The sequence below is a fragment of the Camelina sativa genome, chromosome 10 (assembly GCF_000633955.1).
Source record: "Camelina sativa cultivar DH55 chromosome 10, Cs, whole genome shotgun sequence".
NCBI classification, from domain to species: domain Eukaryota; kingdom Viridiplantae; phylum Streptophyta; class Magnoliopsida; order Brassicales; family Brassicaceae; genus Camelina; species Camelina sativa.
Genome location: NC_025694.1, coordinates 9,207,581 through 9,229,404, shown reverse-complemented (window position 1 = coordinate 9,229,404; position 21,824 = coordinate 9,207,581). Strand labels below are relative to the sequence as shown.

The 21,824-nt window shown below is 36.1% G+C and overlaps 4 protein-coding genes, 1 long non-coding RNA gene and 3 pseudogenes across 7 annotated transcripts; 5 read left to right on the top strand and 3 right to left on the bottom strand.

Annotated features, from left to right (window-relative positions):
* Positions 2,507 to 6,818, top strand: LOC104718101 (protein STRUBBELIG-RECEPTOR FAMILY 8-like). Its single transcript, XM_010435772.2, has 15 exons — positions 2,507 to 2,848; positions 3,313 to 3,445; positions 3,544 to 3,615; positions 3,719 to 3,784; positions 3,864 to 3,935; positions 4,026 to 4,097; positions 4,181 to 4,252; positions 4,343 to 4,408; positions 4,493 to 4,558; positions 4,658 to 5,192; positions 5,269 to 5,540; positions 5,626 to 5,761; positions 5,837 to 5,976; positions 6,075 to 6,231; positions 6,330 to 6,818. The coding sequence occupies exons 1-15, from the start codon at positions 2,749 to 2,751 to the stop codon at positions 6,480 to 6,482; spliced, it is 2,112 nt and encodes a 703-aa protein (XP_010434074.1). The 5' UTR covers positions 2,507 to 2,748; the 3' UTR covers positions 6,483 to 6,818.
* LOC104718102 (chromatin remodeling protein EBS) lies at positions 6,834 to 9,626 on the bottom strand. Of its 2 annotated transcripts, XM_010435775.2 has the most exons (6): positions 9,269 to 9,626; positions 8,160 to 8,502; positions 7,996 to 8,064; positions 7,724 to 7,862; positions 7,181 to 7,242; positions 6,834 to 7,064 (listed from the first exon to the last, which is right to left on the bottom strand). In XM_010435775.2, exons 1-5 carry the CDS (start codon positions 9,363 to 9,365, stop codon positions 7,216 to 7,218), a joined length of 675 nt encoding a protein of 224 aa, XP_010434077.1. In that variant the 5' UTR covers positions 9,366 to 9,626; the 3' UTR covers positions 6,834 to 7,064; positions 7,181 to 7,215. The 2 variants fall into 2 exon arrangements, with proteins under 2 accessions (XP_010434077.1, XP_010434075.1); XM_010435773.2 differs by having other exon boundaries at positions 6,834 to 7,242.
* LOC104722819 (plant UBX domain-containing protein 3) lies at positions 10,304 to 11,980 on the bottom strand. Its single transcript, XM_010435771.1, has 4 exons — positions 11,757 to 11,980; positions 11,244 to 11,529; positions 11,061 to 11,156; positions 10,304 to 10,874 (listed from the first exon to the last, which is right to left on the bottom strand). The coding sequence occupies exons 1-4, from the start codon at positions 11,903 to 11,905 to the stop codon at positions 10,494 to 10,496; spliced, it is 912 nt and encodes a 303-aa protein (XP_010434073.1). The 5' UTR covers positions 11,906 to 11,980; the 3' UTR covers positions 10,304 to 10,493.
* Positions 12,223 to 13,998, top strand: LOC104718098 (uncharacterized protein At4g22160-like). Of its 2 annotated transcripts, none has more exons than XM_019230487.1 (2): positions 12,223 to 12,942; positions 13,822 to 13,998. In XM_019230487.1, exons 1-2 carry the CDS (start codon positions 12,308 to 12,310, stop codon positions 13,823 to 13,825), a joined length of 639 nt encoding a protein of 212 aa, XP_019086032.1. In that variant the 5' UTR covers positions 12,223 to 12,307; the 3' UTR covers positions 13,826 to 13,998. The 2 variants fall into 2 exon arrangements, with proteins under 2 accessions (XP_019086032.1, XP_019086031.1); XM_019230486.1 differs by lacking the exon at positions 13,822 to 13,998 and adding an exon at positions 13,032 to 13,255.
* LOC104718097 lies at positions 14,045 to 15,087 on the top strand. The gene is made up of 4 exons (XR_756344.2): positions 14,045 to 14,224; positions 14,296 to 14,391; positions 14,469 to 14,589; positions 14,671 to 15,087. It is a non-coding gene; the product is annotated as an uncharacterized LOC104718097 (long non-coding RNA).
* On the bottom strand, positions 15,346 to 16,711 carry LOC109126816 (annotated as a pseudogene).
* On the top strand, positions 16,804 to 18,027 carry LOC104720198 (annotated as a pseudogene).
* The window catches only part of LOC104720197, a 5,907-nt pseudogene continuing 5,296 nt past the window's right edge, over positions 21,214 to 21,824 (top strand).

The following is a 21,824-nucleotide window of genomic DNA, read 5'->3' as shown; positions in this document are numbered from 1 at the left end:
TGCATCTTCTAGTTCAAATTTGTCTCTGCACACTCTACACACTGCTTAACCACTTGAATATGTTTTTATGGTGGTGATTCTATTAACTATATCATTCACATTGTCGTTTATGTACGATTCGACGAGGAGAATATCTCTATCTGGTACCATCCTAATGAAAACATTCAATTTGGCAGAACCTCAAGAATGTTCTAGAGGCACCTCCCATGATGTCGAGTGTTGCATCTTCTAGTTCAAATTTGTCTCTGCACACTCTACACACTGCTTAACCACTTGAATATGTTTTTATGGTGGTGATTCTATTAACTATATCATTCACATTGTCGTTTATATACGATTCGACGAGGAGAATATCTCTATCTTGTACTATCCTAACAAAAACATTCAATTTGGCAGAACCTCAACAATGTTCTAGAGGCACCTCCCATGACGTCGGGCGTTGCATCTTCTAGTTCAAAAAAACTGAAATCCCAAATAGTTCGCAGAAGAAATCGAATCAAACACTAACCAATTATTTGAACAAGAATCGGTTACTGTTGGGGTTCCAACATTAACACTTTGTATACATTACGATTTCATGCAACAGTAATATGAGTTTTCTTCGCTCCATGCAAGTCTTGTTCCAAATAAGTTACGATTTCATGCAACAGTAACACTTTGTATACATTATTATTTATATATATTTCACGTTGAAAGAATCCAAGACAAGATCACGGGATTTCATTCCATGGAATAAAGTCTTTCTTCCAATACATTAAACAAGCATGCAGTCTAAATTCTTCCATATATCCCTTTAGTTCTTTGTTTTTTTTTTTTAAGAATTCACTAAGACAATACAGAAGATAATAATTATTTATTTCAGTTACAATATAATAGTAATAATTTGAAAAGAATAAAACTACATGACAAAATAACATAAAACCACACAAAAATAGTTAATGTTTTACAGTGTCCAACGAATTATTCTAGGTAAGACCGTAATAAGATCATGTATGGTTCTACCATTCAAATTCAAATCTCGTTTAAAATTTTTGTATGAAAAAAAAAACAAAACAATATAGACAATGAAAAGAGAAAATCAATTATGAAATGGGGTAAAGGATGATTTAATAATCATTGATGTTCTTCTTCACCTGTCAATAATAATTATAAGATAGTGTATTAAGCCAGATTGGATCCACACATGATTTCACTTTCAGCCTTTAAGTATAAATTCTGATAACTGTATACATATATAGTTTATATACATGTACACACACTCATTGATTAATAAATAAAATAACTCCTGTGACTATAGAGGAGGAATCATAATTTTTCATAAAAGTACAAAAAAATAATATAACATGAGAACAGGCCAAAAGGTAACATTATGCTCATGGATTTCATGAGTGGACAATATATTTTTTTACTACTATATATCTCTATGTTAGTTCTATTATTAGTCGTTTTCACGATATACTTTTGTCCATAAATGTATGTCGTTTTCGTTTTTTGCTTCTCTATATGATCTTTACAAAATAATTCTCTCTAAAGTTATTAAAAACAAAAAAAAAAACCTTGCAAACTATAACAACCTTCACGTGTTTTTTTTCTTGCAATTTATTTGTATGTTTATAATTTGTCAAATCACTGCTTAATAAAGTCAGCCAACTTAAATATCTATGTGATTTATCTTTCTCACCAATAAAAACCCAATTTGGCAAATTTCATTTACATTTTATGTCGTACAATGTTATGAATTAGTAGGTCAACTGAATTAATCAAATTAGGAAAAAAAAATGATGAAATTATTCCGAAAGCTTTGAACAGTATAGCAAGTACAAATTATATTGGTAACCAAATGAAATGTGTGAAGTTAACTCGAAGACGTGGTGTACTTATAAGGAATGCAAGAACACAAGTAGCTAGAGAGAATCACAAAATAAAAAAGGCTTTGGAAAAAGCAAAAGTACAAGACAGAGAGAGAAAAAGGCAAAAATAACCCAAAAAGAACGCGAGTCAAATGTTGCCTCCCCCCAAATTTACTATTTTTTTTACTCCCAATTTTAAATATTATTCAAAATCTGTTTTATATTATATAGTAATTCCTTAATTACATATACTTCAAAAACTTTATAATATATAGAAAAATAAGAGCAAATTCCAAACTCCCACCGACACAAACACCAACAAACACAAGTCAGAGATCACTTATCATCAAAATGGGTCAAGAAATTCAACAATCTCATCTCAATCACACAATTATAATAACAATAAGATAGAATATAAAAAGACTTGTATAATCATTCGTATTAAGAATCTTGCATTATAAGTTAAATGAAGTCTTAAATACGTCTTTATCAAATTAATGAACATATGATGAATCTACGAAGAAACAGAGGTTTTTAATTAAAATAATATTACAGAAATTAAAATAATATTTTTAGAAATTAAAAAAATAATATAGTTTTCTCTCTCTTCATAACTCGAGCAAACCTTTGGAATCAAATCTCTCTCTCTCTTCTCTTACTACTACTACTTACCTATCCCTTTCTTTAATGGCGATGCTTCTTCTAACTACTACTACTACCCCCACTCACTGTTACTCATCTTCTTCTCCTCCTTCTTCTTCTTCTTCTTCTTCTTCTTCTTCTTCTTCTTCTTCTTCTTCTTCTCTGTCACTGTCTATTCTTTCTTTTGGACCCTTTCATGGAGATGTTTCTTAATCCTCCTCCTCCTCGTACGTGATCAAACACACCGACACTGCTAATGGCTTCTGGAGATAGAGCTATGTTCACTTTTTTGCTTCTCTTCTTCGCTTCGATCTCTGGATTCTCTCTTGTTCGTTGTGTTACTGATCCATCTGATGGTAAAGTATTAAGCTTTTTATGATTTTTGTGACTTTTTCTTCTTACTTTGTTTTTTGATCATCTCTTTTTGTTTGGGATCTTCTCTTTGTGATTTGAGAACCTGAGATTGATGGGTTTTAGTAAAGCTGATTACTTTAGATTCAGATGATAAAACCCTTTTTAGATTCTGTTTTGATGAGTTTTGCATTAATGTAAAGATTTTGATGATTTTGAGGCAATCTGTTTCCTGAGAAGCCGCCGGAACTAATGGGAAAATGGAAATGATAATGCCGGTTGGCAAAATTAAAAAAGGCACCAAATTTAAGATCTTTCTTCTTCACTCACATGTTTTTACTTTTTTTTTAGCTCAAAAAGGTAAAATAGTAACTTTATGGTAGATTTTTTCTTGGTTCTTTATAGATCCTTTGATGAGTTTCATTTGACTGACATATGAGTTGTTCTCTTCTTATTGGTCTTATTGCAGTTCAAGCACTTCAGGTTTTGTATACTTCACTGAATAGTCCTTCACAGCTAACCAATTGGAAAAATGGTGGTGGTGATCCATGTGGAGAGTCATGGAGAGGGATTACTTGTGAAGGCTCAGCAGTTGTCACTATGTAAGAAAATCAGCTTTTGAACTTTTTTTAATTTCTACTTGCATGGATTTGATTGATTCTGGAATGTCTTATGTTTGTTGTTGTTGTGATTGGAACAGAGATATATCGGATTTAGGAGTCTCTGGCACTCTTGGATACTTGCTTTCAGACCTAATGTCACTCAGAAAATTGTATTGGCTTTGGAATTTTCTCTGTTTTTCTGTTTGTTTGATCTTTGTGTGTTTTTAAGATTTTGATTTAACAACTTTGGTCTCTCTCTCATTTTGGTTACAGGGATGTTAGTGGTAACAGCATCCATGATACACTTCCATATCAATTGCCACCGAATCTCACAAGCATGTAAGGATGTGTTTGTTCTTATAGTATTTACTCACAGTGTTCACTTTGAAACTAACAGTTGACAGAAATTGTAATGCAGAAATCTGTCGAGAAACAACCTAAGTGGTAACCTTCCATATTCCATATCTGCAATGGGTTCTCTTTCATATATGTGAGTTTGCTATTATAGAACCATAGATTGTGAGATGTCTTGCATACTTCTTTTTGTCCAGGTATTAAACTGTGAAATGTTATTGTTTAGGAATGTAAGTGGTAATTCACTTTCAATGCCGATAGGAGATATCTTTGCCAATCATAAATCACTCTCAACCTTGTAAGATCTCTTTACCAATCTCTTTATCATAGTCATCACTGCCAAGTTTCTAGTTTCCATTGATCTATTGCTGTTTTATTCAGGGACCTTTCTCACAACAACTTCAGTGGCGATCTTCCGAGTTCTTTAAGTACAGTGTCCAAACTTTCCGCTCTGTGAGTGCTTTCAGACTTTCATTGTTGCAACGCGAATTAAGAAGTGCCAAAGGGAATTCCTTATGATGATGCTATCTTCATTTGTGACAGTTATGTTCAGAACAATCAGTTTACAGGTTCCATCGTTGTTCTCTCGGGTTTACCTTTGAAAACTCTGTAAGTCTCATTTCAAATAGAGGAAAGAAACAAATACATTATATAATTTCCCAATCACACTTACCCTATGTGTTTTCTTGGCAGAAATGTTGCAAACAATCATTTCAATGGATCCATACCTAAGGAGCTTAGCTCTATTCAGACCATAATGTAAGCTTTCAAAAAACAAACCTGTTAAGTTCTTTACTTTGGAGTTTGCTTTCAGTTTAAACTGTAAGTTCATGTCTTTGATATTCCTAAATGAAACAGATATGATGGTAACTCCTTTGATAACGTCCCTGCCTCTCCTCAACCAGACAGACCTGGCAAAAAAGGGAAACCTTCTGGTTCTAAGAAACCTAAAATTGGTACTGAAGAGAAATCTTCAGAGTCTGAAAAGGGTTTGTCTGGTGGAGTAGTCACTGGTATAGTGTTCGGATCTCTATTCGTTGCTGGTATTATAGCACTTTTTCTTTACTTGTACCTTCACAAGAGAAAAAGAAAAGTTGGAGGAAGCACAAGAGCTGATCAAAGAAGTCTTCCACTTAGTGGAATAACTGAGACGCAAGAGCAGAGGGTAAGAATTGTAGCATCCGTTGCAGACTTCAAGTCTTCGCCTGCAGAAAAAGTAACAGTTGATCGGGTTATGAAAAACGGGTCAATTAGTAGAATAAGATCTCCAATTACTGCTTCACAATACACTGTTTGCTCTCTGCAAGTAGCAACAAACAGCTTTAGTCAAGAAAACATCATTGGTGAAGGTTCTTTAGGCCGTGTCTATAGAGCAGAGTTCCCCAATGGAAAGGTAAATTATAACTTGATAGGTTTCTACACTAAGATGCTTTCTTTAGACTAAGTTTCTGTGTGTAACCTGTTTCTAGATAATGGCGATTAAGAAGATCGATAATGTAGCACTTTCATTACAAGAAGAAGATAACTTCTTAGAAGCCGTTTCAAACATGTCACGCTTGAGACATCCAAACATTGTTCCCTTGGCTGGATACTGCACCGAGCATGGTCAACGTCTTCTAGTCTATGAATACGTGGGAAATGGGAATCTAGATGATACGCTTCACATGAATGATGATAGAAGCATGAATCTTACTTGGAATGCGCGTGTTAAAGTGGCACTTGGAACTGCCAAGGCTTTAGAGTATGTGCAAATTGTTATGATTATCTCTTTAATGAGCAACATTCATGTTAAACCGGAGTTTATTTTTCTGTTGTTGTTGTAACAGGTATTTGCATGAAGTTTGTTTGCCTTCAATTGTACATAGAAACTTCAAATCGGCGAATATATTGCTAGATGAAGAACTTAATCCTCACTTATCAGACAGTGGTTTAGCTGCTTTGACACCTAACACTGAGAGACAGGTAATAACAATAGGAAGAATCAGATTTTGAGCTACTGCTGTTTATAAGTCTTTCATGGTTTATGTATGTCAACAGGTTTCAACTCAAATAGTGGGTTCATTTGGATATAGTGCTCCAGAGTTTGCATTGTCGGGAGTTTATACTGTCAAAAGTGATGTATACACTTTTGGAGTAGTAATGCTTGAGCTCCTAACTGGTCGGAAGCCTCTTGACAGGTTTCTTTTTTTCATATTTTTAGTAGCCAATGTTGTACAAAAGCCATGGATTTGATTTTACTCAAGTGATTTGTGTTTTTTGTATGTGTGTTTGATAGCTCAAGGACGAGAGCAGAGCAATCACTAGTGAGATGGGCTACACCGCAGCTTCACGATATAGATGCTTTGTCTAAAATGGTTGATCCTTCTCTTAATGGCATGTATCCAGCTAAGTCACTGTCTCGTTTTGCGGATATCATTGCTCTCTGTATTCAGGTATAATATCATCCAAACTCTTGATAATGTCCGAGTTGAACAAAAAGCAGAATGGTTTTGTAACGTAACCGTATCTCTCTGTTTGTTTGTTGATTTAGCCGGAACCAGAGTTCAGGCCTCCAATGTCAGAGGTGGTACAGCAACTAGTGAGATTAGTTCAAAGAGCAAGTGTTGTCAAACGAAGATCTAGTGATGACACTGGATTTTCGTACAGGACACCTGAACACGAGCACGTTGATATCTCATTCTGAGTAATGATCCAAATCAACATTTAAGCTCGAGTCATTTCTGCATTGGAAGCTAAAAAGCAGTTTGAAAACTCCAGAGACTGAGAGTTTTCCTCAAATACATAAAGAGAATCTGATCCAAGGGATGCGGGGTGGTGAAGTAAAGAAACCATCTTGGTGCAGTGCAGACGAAACTAAGAACTTGTATGTTTGTGTATTTCTGTGAGAGTCAAATTAGAGTACATAACCATGTTACAATCATCTTTCTTGTACTTTTTTTTTCCTTTTGTTTTGCTCGAATAATCAAGTCTGAAACCTTGGTTGCAAGTTGCAGCTAATAATATTTCAAATTTTGCCTGATTAAGATTTTGGCTGTTGAATAATTTAGAAAAACTGGTTTGATACTTTAAGAAAGTGAAACATGATTAGGAAGAAGTGAGAAGATCGATCTGATGTTAATGTTCATCTGCTCTCATCAGACGAAACAACAGACCATAATAAACAAACCTAAAGTTAACTTAAACCCCACGGGAAGTCTATACAACCGACTCTGCCAACATAATCTTCTTCATCATCTCTCCGATCTCTCTCCTGCTTTCACATATTCTAAGTTTTGGAACGCACCATACAAACATCATCACAACCACCACGACAAAGACCGACAAAGATAAAACCCTAACTTACTAAAATCTGCACCAAAGAGCTTCCAAATTATAACTTACCATCCCCTGTGGCTTTTATCTTCATGAACCCGCGTTTATCTTTTTCTGCGCTTCGTTTCCACCTGAAGACAACAACAGCATTGTTAACATCAGTGACAAGCTTTTGGGCACAAAACAGGAAGAAAACAAGGGTTCCTTTGAGTGCCAGACATTTCAGAAGCTACTATCGTGGAAAGGCGATTTGAAATCATTCTTTCACTTAACAGTCATAGAGATTTCTAACTCTGATATCTATAGAATGCTCAAGTGCATGGAAGTAGAAGCATTACAAAATGGACCTTTGACAACCTTAACAGACAGATTGTTTTGCAGCTAGACCTGGAGGAACCTTAAGATCCTTACAGGACCAAGAACAATTAATTGTATCTTTCTGGCCATTCCCCACTCAGCAAGCACCATTAAGCCATTGCATAAATTTGGTTTCGTAACTTTTCCCAGATCTCAATTGCAAGTCAATGACACGGTTGCACACAGAGGGGTAGAGGCTAAAGTTATTAAAGTGATAGAACTATATAGGAGATGACTAGAGAGAGACAAGCGGACCTTGACATCATCAGCTGGAGAAGAATTAAACCCGTTCTGAGATTTTTTGACATCGTCATCAGAACTGCATTCAGCACACACAAAGTGATCAAGCTTCTTTGCTTCTTCAATCGTCATGCCAACACACGCCGGATGGTACCTACAACATCGAATTGTGATGCTTATTATCAAAAATTTGTGGAAAAGAATTTGCAATTTTAAAAACAGAAACCTAACTCTCTTTTCCATTGAAATAAAAGGAAGTTAATAGAAAGACATATATCAACATTTACCAGTCTTTGCAGCCTTCACATTGCACCATGAGATCATCTGGATTATAAGGCATTTCACATTTGCAGTACCTTCAGAAGCAAAAACAAGCCACAAAATAATAAACATCATGGAAACTCCAGGTAAGAAGAGTTAATTCTGAACTGATTACTATTTATCTACTTACACAGCAACTCGATCAGGGGTAAAAGCGCCAGTAGCAGCCTTGTACTCGAATCTACAATAATAATCCTCCGCACCAACGTTTTCAAGCCTCGTGTAGTTTTTGAAGGTGTGAACAATGCATTTTCCCTCAATGGTGTGTGCGCTTTGAACATCAAAATGGTCAGACAAGAAAAGTTCTTTGGCTCCATGAAATTGTCTCCTACCACCAAGGGACTCCTCAGGACGGTAATACCATCGACAGTGCACCTTCACATTGTTCCTAGCATCAGCTTCAATCTTCTCGACACGGGCCACATATGGTGGTTTACCAGCATCCGATGGGCGCATCAACACACAATCCCCCACTGCAGAAAATAACCTCAAAGATTAGTTCATGCCCAACATTAGTAAATTGATATGAAAGCTTGCGACTTTTGTACACTAGTAACACTAGACAGCTAACTAGCATTCTTTCAGCTACAAAAGGTTAAAAACAAAATGAACAAAAGTATGGGTTGCATATTTAAAAGTCATCACTCCCTTCTACTAAAAATGCCTAGACCATAACACATGCACCTAGTCAGGAAAAGAAAAAAAAGGAACATTTCACATGTGGAAGCTCATATTGTTGCGTCAAGAAACATAACGAGCTACAATGCAGATGATAGAGATGCAATGAATCTAAGTACCAAAACCAAACAAAAGAAAGGGTCCATGTTTCACATTCAACCACCTAAACACAAACTTCTTTTCTAGAAACCAAAAAAAGTAAGGAAATTTACAGATAAAAACCCCAAAATCAAAACAATTCACTGAAATGTAGCTTTGATTAAACAACGAGAGCTACCAAATATCACATTTTTCGCCATAGCACAAACCAAACACATTCAAAATCCTATCTACAGAGCAGTGACATACACAGTTAACAGCTACACAAAGAACCAAAAACAAGGATGCATCTAAAACACACACAAGCAGACATTGAACGACACAGACTCCATATCTAAGCTCTCAATCATTCCCTTCCTTCCTAGAAATACAATTGAGCCCTCAAATGCCCAAAAAACATGCATAAGAATGTCTAAATTTAAACAAGTGACGATAAGAGAAGGATAAAAATAAGACTACCACCTCTCACAACTTTGTTGGTGCCCTTGATGGTATAAGAGTCCAGCTCCTTCCTCCCCGGCTTAATTTTCGAGGCGACACCAGGTCGAGTTTTCGCCATGGAAGCTAGGGTTTTTTTTTTCAAACCGGAATTAAAAAAAAAAAAAAAGGTAAGGTTTTTTTGGGTTGCCGGAAATGTATAAAAAGATTGGGGCTTTTGAGAAGATTAGGATGTTTAGATCGATGGGTATGAGGAGGAAGAAAGTGAAATCAGAGTGAAGGGGAGAAGAGAGGAAGACGAAGAGAGTAAATCTGGAACCCTAGATTCTCTCCAGGTGAAGAAGATGAGTCATTTGCAAATTTGAGAGTTTTACTGTTGTTGTTGTTGCCAAAGCCCAATTTATTTTTTTGCCCTTTTATTTTTTTTTATTTTCTCTTATTAACAAATTTGGAAATTTTGTTACTTTTTCCTGCGACTGACTTTTACCGTAAAATTGGGAAAAAAGTGAATGATTTTCAAAAAATTTACTGTCGTTTTTGGAATTTGGATCGAGATATTTGTGCAGATAAAAAGAGGTAAAATAAAAAAAGTACGCAAATTTAATTTGATTTTCATGGTCATCACTCATCACTCATCTAAGTTTTTTTTTATGTTATCATGTTGTTAGAGAGCTATACTGACAAAAGATCAATGTTTTATATATACCACGCGTGTTTAATCTTTCGGCTAAAAAAATTTTACTAAATAAATCATCAGTTTTGGTGTTTGATGAAACAAAAGATTAGTGAATGAAAACTAAATTAATCATGGATTTACGTAAGTCCAAAACAGCCAGTTTGGCACACCAATAACATGAATATTTTTAATCAAAAGTTCAATGATATTTCTTTTGATATACCAAACTGTCATATACTACTAATTATTTAGATTGAACTTTACTAAAACCCAAAATCATATGTGAGATTTGATAAATTGTTAGAGCTTGCACATGATTAAAGGAAAACTTTGTAACTAAAATTTCCACTCAGATGTGATATATCATATATGTAACAAGTATAGAAGTGAACACATTTTCAAACGAAGAATAAAAAACAGAGAGACCATATGTTTTTTTGTTCTTCTTTTTGCCACAATATGCGGATTAAACATTTTTTTTAATATAATTTCAGTACAGTTACCAAGTTTTTAAAATCTCTCTCTAATGCATATGAATATAAGAAGAAAAGAAGAAAAAAAAACGAAATTTTTCTAGAATTTCTGAATGACAACAGAATTTGCGAGACCGGCTTGATCAATGGTCTGAGAAGGGTCAGTAAGTGGCTTTGGTGGGAACCCCATGACCTGTAGTGTGTAATTGATTGCATTCCCTGGTCGAGAAGACTCAATGAACGCACGAATGTCGTTGACAGTGTGATGGTTGTTGAACTTAGCCACTATACGTGTCCCATCACCGAGCCTAAGCTGGATCGATGTGGATGGAAGAGTTTCATCTACTACAAAACTCTGTGACGGTGATGAAACTGCTGCTACCTCGGATACTAGGTTGTCTAGACTTGAAGCTGTTGATGAGCTGGCACCACCTAGAGTCCTTCCGACTCCTTGAAATGCAACCTTAGGTTTCTCCCGCTCCTATAGAAGCAAAAATGTTTCAGTGTTGTTACCATAGTAGTTACTGCATCTCAATACCGAACTGAGCCAGTCCATAGTAGGTTAATTTGGTTATTATCATTCATAAACTGAAATACTTTGGATTAAACACTCTAATAGGCTAAACACCAAACCAAAGACGTCATAAAGAAAGCAAAGAGGACTCACGGGGCATTTCTCCTCTCTTCTCATTAGATTGACATGTACCGGAGCTCTTTTATCAGCAGGCTCAAGCTCCTTTGGGCATTCAGACTTTCGAATGCTCTGCAATAACAAAAACAAATCATTCCAAACATTGAAAATCAGTAGCTAAAACTGTAAGCTACAACCAAACAAAAGCACCACACTTACATCAAGAAACGAAGCGTTCTCAGGATCATCCAACTTCCTCAAAGGTCCATCATCAACAGTGAATCCGTTAGACCAGAAAATAATATTGTGAATCACAGGCTCAGGCTGTTGAAGAGCGGTCGGCACACTATCTCCAGAAAGCAACCTCCCGGTTCCAGTAAAACTTCTAGAACTTGAAGGACGCTCAAGAGGTCCTTCAACAGCTCCTAGTTGCCTTGCTTGATTGAAAATCTCATCAACATCATCGTGTTTCGGTTCTTTCGTAGGATCCTGAACAAGCATACCACTGCAACACACACAAAGATCATATCAAGTTTCTGAATGTTCCTGAACAAACAAGTATACCACTACAAAGATCCAATCAAGTTTCAACATTTTTACCAAATCATACTAATCCTCAACTAAAACACTGAGTAATTAATTACTAAACTGAAACAATCTCATGAATATATAAACCCTCGGATTCAAGAATCTGAAATCTTGAGATTAAGGGTTTTAAAAAAAAGCACCGACCTTTTCTCACCACCGGTGAAATACTCCTGAGGTCCATCGGAGTCACTATCGGAATCAGGTCCTGATCTACGGTTCAGATCGGAAAGCGTACGGATACCACCAGTCCGACCACTCGTTGGCTTCGACGGTTTCTTGTCCTTAGACGACATATCTCCGCTGCTTTGATCGGAAAAAAAAAAAGCAAAAAGGAAACGAATTTGAGAGAGAGAGAGAGAGAGAGAGAGAGAATTATTAAGAGGAATTAAAATCGAACTAACTATGAAACAATGCACTAATAAGCATTACGCGCTAACCAAGCGCGTGGAATCTAGTTACTGACTTGTGCCTTTGTTAATTCTTACGCATTCTCGCTTGTGCGCGTGTGCTTAGCGAGAAACAAATCAGGATTAATTTAATAATTTTTTTTTTTTTGCTATTTAGCGTTTGAGAAATTATAAAAATAGAGAACACCTTTTTGTATTATTTCCGAATAATCTTTTAAGCGAATTTTAGTAGCGATAAAGTTAACAAATTTTTGTTTTTTTTTTTTCTTGTAAGCAATTGATGAATCTATGAACAAGTTTCGTAGACCTACACTACTTGAGAAAGTGAATAATGCTTGCTTTTTTACTCGAAAGTGGAACCACTTTAGTCTTAATCAGCTTTTAAAGTTGGAAAGAATCAAAAAACCAAACAATAGAACCCATGTTCCACTGTCTCTCTCCTTTCTTGCGGACTTTATTATGGGTAAGTCGTCGGCAAGACTCCGCCGGAGCCAAACCTCTACGTCGGAGAACAAAACGACCGACGGTGAGTTGTCGGGTAAAGATGGCTCTAATGTTCCTCATAGCTCCGACTCAGAGACTGAGTCAAACTCGAGCTTAGATTCCGGGACCGAGTCGAACATAAGCTCTGACTCGACAACTTACACAGGACTGTCGGCGATCGTAAGGGTCTTGTCTGACTCTCTGCTTCGAACGGAATTGGCGGAGATGGAGATGATCAAGGCTCGTGAAGCAGCTAGGTTGGAAGCTGAGAAGAGGAGGTTGGAAATGGAAGTAGAGTTGACTCGGATGGTGCTTGAGACTCATTTGCAAGCGACGGCGTCGTTACTCGTCGGAGAACAGAATATTTCTCCGGAGGGGAGGAAGAGAAAGAGATCAGAAGAAGCTGAAGAACACGGTGAGTCCTCCTCTTCCACCTCAAGGTAAATCAATTAAACTCAAAAGCACCCCCTTCACCGTTAAAAGATCCACACTAGAGAAAACATTAACAAAGGTTCTGTAATGAATGCAGGGAAAAGAAATTAGCTTTGTTGGGATAACTTCAACTTAACCTGACTTTTTGGAACTCTTTGACCTGAAAAAATTACAAAAACGTCAAAGTCAAAAGGTCAAACTGTCTTATGTTTTGTTTACTCTTTATGTGTTTCGAGGGAGGATACTTCTTTACTCTTTTGTTCAACCTCTAATGAATAATTTTACTAATACAAAGTCTAATAGAAGGTGTGTTGTTTAGTACCCTTTCTTCTAATTCTAAATGAACGTTAGGCATAGCGAGGATTTAACAACTCGAGCTTATACATATGAAAATGTGCCTTCCTCCTAAGAAAGGACCATGTAGCAAGTTTGGCCTCGAGCTCTTGATGGCATGTAGCCTACCCTCCTCATTCACTGTTGAAAGATATTGGTTCTTCTTCCATATAATACAACAAACGTTTCACTTGTAAGAGAAATTGCACAGTTTACGGTTGTAAGCTGTAACCAAAGTTGTTCTGTTTAGTAACTAACTTTGACTTTGTTCAAAAACAGAGTAAGACGTGGACAAGAGAGAGAGAAACGTTGTGTGAATCTGATTTTTTTTTTTTTTTTTTTTAATTACAACAATACACATACAATAATATACCACCAAACCTCAATTTGTAAACTAACAATCAGAAACTGTATGCTGTTCATGTTCTTCAAAATTAAGTATGAATTGGTTAAGTCATATAGTAAACATGACATGTTAATATAGTTAAATACATCTCCATATAGTTCTCAGTTTCTCACGTCTTGATCTCTCTTTTTTTTTTATTTCTTATCAGCTAAACTATGGGTAAGTTAACTTCTATCCTATTGTTGTTGATCATATCATCATACGCCACTGCTACAATCAAAATTGATCTCAAGAAGATCATCAAACAGCCAAAATCAATTACTTACATTGGTGGAAAAATCCTGCTTAAAAGCAATAGGGACGTTGCGGTGAGATAGGTCTGGGTACACCATCCAAAACTTTCGGTGTCCTTTCTGGTACCTATCGAAAAAGACACGGAAAGTTCGGGATGGTGTACCCAGACCTAGCTCACCGTAATACGCAACGTCGCTATTGCTTTTAAGCAGGATTTTTCCACCAAGGTTTCTGATATATGGGTACCTGGTGTAAATTGGCCTGTAACCTTGGTCATGGCATATATATCCAGCGAGTCGTCGACCTATGTAAAGAACGTACGGTACATCTTCCTACTCATGTTTTTTTATTTTCTCAATATCCCATAATCTAATTATAAATCTTACAGGAGAACCCGTAACAATCCCCTATGAGGGTACTCGTATAGAAGGATTCTTGAGCATAGATGATATTACTATAAGGTCAAATGGTTGTGCAAAAACAAGTAAGAATATTGACCTTGAACATCGTTAATAATTGGTTTCATTTACTTTGTTTAACTTTACGCATTTTTACATTCAGCAATTCATAGAGGCTAATAACGAAGCAGGTGGAAAAAATACACAATTCAATATATGCCTTTAGATGGTATTCTTGGGCTGGGATTCCAAGAGAATTCTGTGAAACGTTCGGTCCCTCTTTGGTAAGTATTTTTTTTACAGCTGTATCCTTTAGCATTATACTATACTAACACTGATAAATCTTTTTATGCTATACTATATAGGGAGAACATGCGAACACAAGGTTTGATTCAACAGCACATTTTCTCCATTTGGTTAAAATATTACAACCCACAAGATGAAGAAAATGGAGTTATCATTTTTGGTGGATACGATCAAGCCCACTTTAAAGGGTCGCACGCCTATGTTCCTGTAACACAGAATGTTTATTGGGAGTTCGTGATGGGGACAATACACATCGGAGGGGAACAAACTGATCTTTGCGCCGAGGGTTGTGCAGCAATTGTTGACACCGGCTATTCTATAGTGAGAGTCCCACGGGTAAGAAATTTTATTGTATATTTTTTTTTTGTCCTCTCATGTTGAAAAATGACATCCCGTTTATGTGGTATTTTTTCGTTGTTGTAAATAACCTAATGGTTTTTTTTTCTAGTCTATAATTAATAGTATAAATCGAGCTATATATAGGAGTAGACGACTTTCTTACCGGATCAGTGGATTGCACAAAGATTTCCTCGATGCCCACAATCTCCAAGTGATCATCAATCAACATCGGTGTGAAAGAAACTTTTCTCTGGTTTGGGTAAACTAGAATGTGTAGCCGGTACATTGATTGGGGGAACAATATCAAATTTCAAAAAGAAACCGAATAAAAAGTAAGACAAAATATTTGATTAAAACAACAATAACCAAAGAACATATTGAAGAGGAAAACATAATCATGTACGCTTGAAACTTGGTAAGAACCATCGAGCTCTAGAGAGTTGAACTGACGAACAATCAAATTTTTGTAGCGACTCCATCTTTCGTGTCTCGAAATTGAAGATAAAGATACCATTTCTCTTCTTTCCTTGACTACCACTGAAATAGATGGAATTTCTATGGAGTCCCTCAACTTCTTTATCCACGAGTACAGTGACACCTAGATCCAGAAGCATTGCCTCATCGCCCAAAGAATCAACTTGTTCATATATGGGGAACCCTGCTGATGAATAAACTTTGTAGACACGGAAAGACTCGGATCCAGACCTAGGTCTTATCATTCTTTGAACCTTGAGGACATCTCCTGTTACTGTGACTACCAGTTTTGTCTCAGCAGAACCATGCATTACTTAGTCTACTACTTAGTCTATGGCTACGACGAAGCTCAAATCTAAACAGCTGCATATCACATTGAAAGGTTTGTTGAGGAATCTCTCCAGAAAAATCTAAGATTGTGAAACTATTTATGGTGGTAGAGAAGTAAAGCTTGTGATCCTTGTAAACCATGTGAAGACAATGCGATAATCCCGGCACCTGGTTCCACGAGGTATCTCCTTTCTTGGCATAAAACACACACCAACTTCCAAGTCCCCAAAGAACTATATAATCTTCTTTGGTTTTCTCGTCAATCCAAATCACAGGGGATCCCACACCAAAATCTTTGACCTTCCTTTCGAATTGATCATTAGAAACGAGAAACCAATCATCTAAACCTCGCTTAATCTTTGTTGTTCCAAGTTGTGACTCCACAGATGGCAGATCAATCTTTTCGTGTGTAAAAAGATTCAAAATGTAGAGATTATACCGTGGATCTCTCATAAGGAGCCAGCTTCCATAGGTTGCTTGACAAACACTCTTGGCAAATTCAAGACCAAGATCTTGCGTTTTGTAGAGTTTGTGTTTTTCCTCGGGATTGAACAACGTGCATGAATTGTTGTTGTTTTCGTCTTCTTCCGGAAAGAGAATCAGCCAAAGGATCTGATGGTTTTCGGATATGACTTCTCTGGAAGCAGAGTACCAAGAAGAGCATACGGATTTAGCTCGTTGGAAATTAACAAAGCTGAGGCTCCAACACTGAAGTCAAGAGATCTATAGGAAGATCGGACCAGTAACTGGATGCATCTGCTCAGAGAAAATTAGGGTTATGCTTATTCTCCATGAAAACTTAAGATCAAATGTTTTGTCTTACCAGCAGAGATGTTCCGTATTTATTATAGTATTTATATAACCTAGACCCGTCTTTACACTCTTACTCCAACCAATACTAGGATTGAGGTCATCTTTTCTATGGGCCTCATCAGCCCAGTCTGTATAGCTCGCCATAAATGTATTGGAGATGTATTATATTCTTCAATCATTTTGGTTCGTAATATATTTTTTTGTAGAGATATCTTCCGCCTCTCTCAATATTTACCATGGAGAAGAACCCTAACCCTAAAACCTGGTCGGAGCTTCCTCTAGATCTCTTGAACTTAGTTTTCCAACGCCTCAACTTTGTTAATTTCCAACGAGCTAAATCGGTGTGTTCGTCTTGGTACTCTGCCTCCAGACACTCTGTGCCCAAAAATCAGATCGTCCCTTGGTTGATTCTCTTCCCGAATGACAAAAACAACAACAACAACAGTTCTTCTTCATGCACGTTGTTCAATCCTGGGGAAAAAGACAGACTTTACAAAACACAAGATCTTGGTGTTGAGTTTGCAAAGAGTGTTTGTATTGCAACTTATGGAAGTTGGCTCCTTATGCAAGATTCAAAATATAATCTCTATATTTTGAACCTATTCACCCTCGAGAGGATCAACCTTCCTCCTGTGGAGTCACAACTTGGCGAGATAAAGGTAAAACGAACCATACATGATTGGTTTCACATGTCACATGATCATTACCGGGGCAAGTCCGAAGCTATGACTATAGGATCCGCTGTGTTTTGGATCGACGAGGAATCAAAAGATTATATAGTTCTGTGGGAACTTCGAGATTGGTTTGTGGTTTCTGCCAAGAAAGGAGATACCTCGTGGAATCAGATTCCCGAAATTTCAGATTGCTGTGACCACTGTGACATGGTTTACAAGGATCACAAGCTTTACTGCTTACCCAAATACACTGGTACTTTCCAAATCTTAGATTTTTCTGGAGTGGAGGACAACAAAACTTTTGAGGTGATAAACTTCGAGATAAAAATAACTTCTACAGGTGTTCGTCCTGTTCCATTAAGTAACTTATGGTTCGTTACTGAGACAAAACTTGTGGTTACATTAACAGGAAAAGTCCTCAAGGTTGAAAAGATATGGAGTCCTAACTCTCTCACCTTGTCCTTCAGGGTTTTCAAAATTTCAAAATCATCAGTCTTCTTTGAGGCTTATTATTGTGAAAAGGTTGATTCTTTGGGTGACGAGGCAATGCTTTTGGATCTAGGCATCACTGTGCCCGCCAATGACATTGAGTGACTCAATAGAAACTCCATCTATTTCGGTTGTAGTCATGAAAACAATACAAGTAATATATTTCTCTTCAATCTCGAGACACAGAGGATGGAGCTACTGCACAAATTTGATTGTTCGCCCCTTCAACTCTCTAGAGCTCGATGGTTCTTACCAAGTTTCCCTCACAAGTCACAAGTGACTGATCTTAATTATTAGCTATGTTTTCCTCCTCAATATTTTTTGTTTTTTATTTGCTTTTAATCAGTATGTTGTTTTACACTATTAAGGACGTGCTAGTTTTTAAGTTAAAAGTGATATATGTATACACAAAGGATAAAAATACAAATGAAACTAGCAAATGTGTACAAGATGATACGCTTGATTAAGTGAGCTTTTGTTGTGGAATCTCTAGTGTTTATTGGTATAAAGATAAAGCTCTGAAAGTTAACTTTTTAAGTATTAGTTTGAGATCATAGGATCTAATCTACTGGAAGGGGAACATCTTTGAATTATTTCAGAGTAATATTTTATACTAGCTAGCGAATTTGATAGTCAATACTTCAAAATAAGCACGGTTGAAAGACTTTACCGATAGTGAAAGAATCTGTAGTGAGACTGAGAAAAAAAAAATGAAAGAGTCTATAAACAACTTTAGTAGACATTCCCCTAATGAGATTTTTTTTTCTCAATAGCTAACAAGTAACAACATAATCATCCACAGAGCATGTAAAGGGCATGATACTACAAGCCGAGAGAGTGAACCATCAGATTCAGAACATAGCCCAAAGGGGTATAATTAAGTAGTTCTTTTGAAAGTTAACTTTTTTGCTATAGGGGTTTGAGATAATGGGATCTGATCTGTGTTATTTTACTCTAGGTAGTTAAATTTAACTAATAGTCTTTGTAGCCCATTAATCAATCTGTGTGGTGATTTCTGAATCAAAATCCAATATATAAGCTGTGTTGTTCAGTCCAATATTCACTAACTCAATGATCTGGTTCTCCTATATTCAATTATATTCCAGTGTCAAATATTTGAGTAAGAAGAACTAAAAAATGTTTATAAATGTCAAAGGGGATTATTATTAGTTACACGTGTTGATTAATGGGCTATAAACTAGGCCAGAAAAGCCCATAGTTTTTTTTTCACCCCCATATTTAATAGTGAAAAGAAAACGAACAACATAGAGAGAGGTATTGAACGGATTTGGTGGGATTTGAATATTTTAGGTTTTTGCAAGATTTAATTGGCTTTTAGAAGATTTATGGTTATTTGTTAGAGTTTTTCTATATTTTTCTAAAAATACTTTATGATTTGGTGAGATTTTATTATTAGAATTTGGGAGATTTTAGAGTACTTTATAACAAAAAAAACAAAAAATTGCCAACTCAGATGACGATGATGGATGCTCTCGACTTCTCATCGATTTCGGTAAGACAGATTATCAAAAGACAGATAAAGAATGTGGATTAGTATCATGTCAAGAGGAAAGGCTCATCGAGGTTGTTGAAGACATTGATGGCAACGTTGTTGTTAGTGGTTGAGTTAAGGTTAGGACCAGGGAATTGACTGTTGATGATAATCACCTTTTTAGGAGCACCGAGAGGTGAGGCAGTTCCGTATGTCACGTTCCATGTATAGAAGAAGTAAGGATCGCCGGCGTTCACAATCGCCACCGTAGAGACGAGGCAGAAAAATAAAAATCAAAGCAAAACTCTGTTTTTGGTTGTTTTCAGTGAAAAGGATTTGTCTTTGAGTTGATTATGATCTTGAGTTCTTGTTTTTTTTTAATGTGCAGAGACATTATGAGTGCGCCAGTGAGACGTATTGATGAGGTTCTTGCTCTACCTTATTCGGAGGATGACTTCGAGGGTATGGAAGTTCCTATTTCTAATAATGATTCTTGGCTCTACGATGGTGAGGATAAGCTAAACTCTGTTCTTCAAGAGAGGCAGAAAGAGATGGAGTTTTATAACTCAAAGAAGGAAAGCAAAAAGAAAGCAAAGGAGAAGCAAGAAGCTGGAAGCTCATCTGATGCGAACATGAACAATTTTGATCTTGGTGATATCTCAAAGTCGATGCAGCAATTCATCCAGAAAGTATCAAGCTACGAAGGAGTAGAAGTGCCAGAAAGCAGGTTATCTATTATCTTGAGCGTTTACCATGTTTCACGTAAAACAGGTTATTCTCAGTTTTACTTTTAAAGGGGGCGTATTGAAACAATGATTTTGGAGGATTTTATGGGATTTAGGAAATTTGGAATTTTGATAGATTTTAGGGAAGTTGATATGATTTATGGTAAAATTCTTTCAAATCCCACCTAAAACCATGAGATTTGAATTTCTGTATTTTTAACTAAACAAATCCTCTCAAATCCTCCAAAATCCCTAAAACTTATTAAAATCCAAATCCACAAACTGTTTTGAATAACAGTGGATATTAAAGTAGATTTTTAAATCATCAGTTCAATAACAGTGAATTTCAGGAGACTTTTTAAAACCCATGATTGAATAACATAGGATTTGTAACTTTTACACAAATCACCTAAAATGTCAAGTTGAATACACCTCCCTTGATGAATCAATCATCTGGTAACTTTGTGATATTTATGCCGGTGGTGGGATTGGAGCGGAGGAGTGAGGAAGAAGACGTGATGAGGTGAGATTGTTTCTGTTTCAATTTTGATTTTCCAAGAAATACAGTTTTTCTTATAAATTCCTGTAAAATCCTACCTCAAAAGGTATGATTTTGAGGGGGAGCATTTTCAACTAAAAAACAAATCAAAATCTCTTACAATCATTCAAAGTAGCAGTTTTTTTAAAAGTTGTAATATTTTGAATAACAGTAGATTTCAAGTAAGTTTTATAAATCATTGATTGAATAACAAGAGATTCTAGAGTAGTTTAAATAACTTTACATAAATCCAAATTGAATAACATAGGATTTTAAAAGATTTTTAAAAATCATCAATTGAATAACAAGTGATTTTAAGAATACTCTAAAATCTTTTAAAATACCAAGTTCAATACCCCCTCCTAGTTTCTACCAAATATAAAACCCGAGATGGCGAGACGCATTCTGATTCTGTTGGAAGTTGATCATGTGTTTAAATCCAGCAAAAAGAAAGTCAAAGAAAGAAGGTGTGAAGATGAGTGAGAGAGCAGATGTAAAAGGAAGTAGAAGGAGGAAAGAAGAAAGAGGCGACAAAGAACGAGGAAAACAAATGAAGAAAAAGGCCATTGGGCCATAATTAAACAAAAGGCCCGTTATACATATGGGTGTCGTCGGTTTAAAACAGTAAAACTAATTAGGGTAATATGTATATGTGTTGTTGTAAGAAAACAATCGTTTCTATTTGGAACCTTTCAGAAATTTCTTGTCGTCTCTCTCAATATTTTACAATGGAGAAGAACCGTAACCCTAATTCCTGGTCAGAGCTTCCTCTAGATCTCTTGAGCCTAGTTTTTAAACGCCTCAGTTTTGCTAATTTCTGTAAAAACGAAGATGCAACCAATATTGAAAAAACCTCTTTTCTTATTAAGAATCACTTAAACAATCTTACAAGATATGTTTAATCAGATTTACACACAGTCAACATGACTTGTCACTGACCAATTCTTAATCTAACCAAAACTTGTTAAGAACCCTAAAAGCTTATCCGCTTGGCTCCTACTTTTTCTATACGGCTCAAGAAAAACCTTAAGCCTCAATACCAATATATATATATAGATAGCTAACATATCACGTCGGCTAACCTACTTTCCTAATTTAAGATAACCCCAAATCTTCTTTATTTGATCCGATGATATCTTGCTAAACAATAAAGAAAACTCCAATATTCCAATTATAATTCGCCACATCATTCAACATCAGGTTCATTATTACCTGGGCACAACTTCTTCCAGTGTCTTACAAACTAACCTTGTTCCACCAAATGTCTTCATGCTTTCATTCTCCCCCTTTTTATCTGAATGTGCCAACTCAAGCTTCATGCTTTCAATCTCCCCCATTT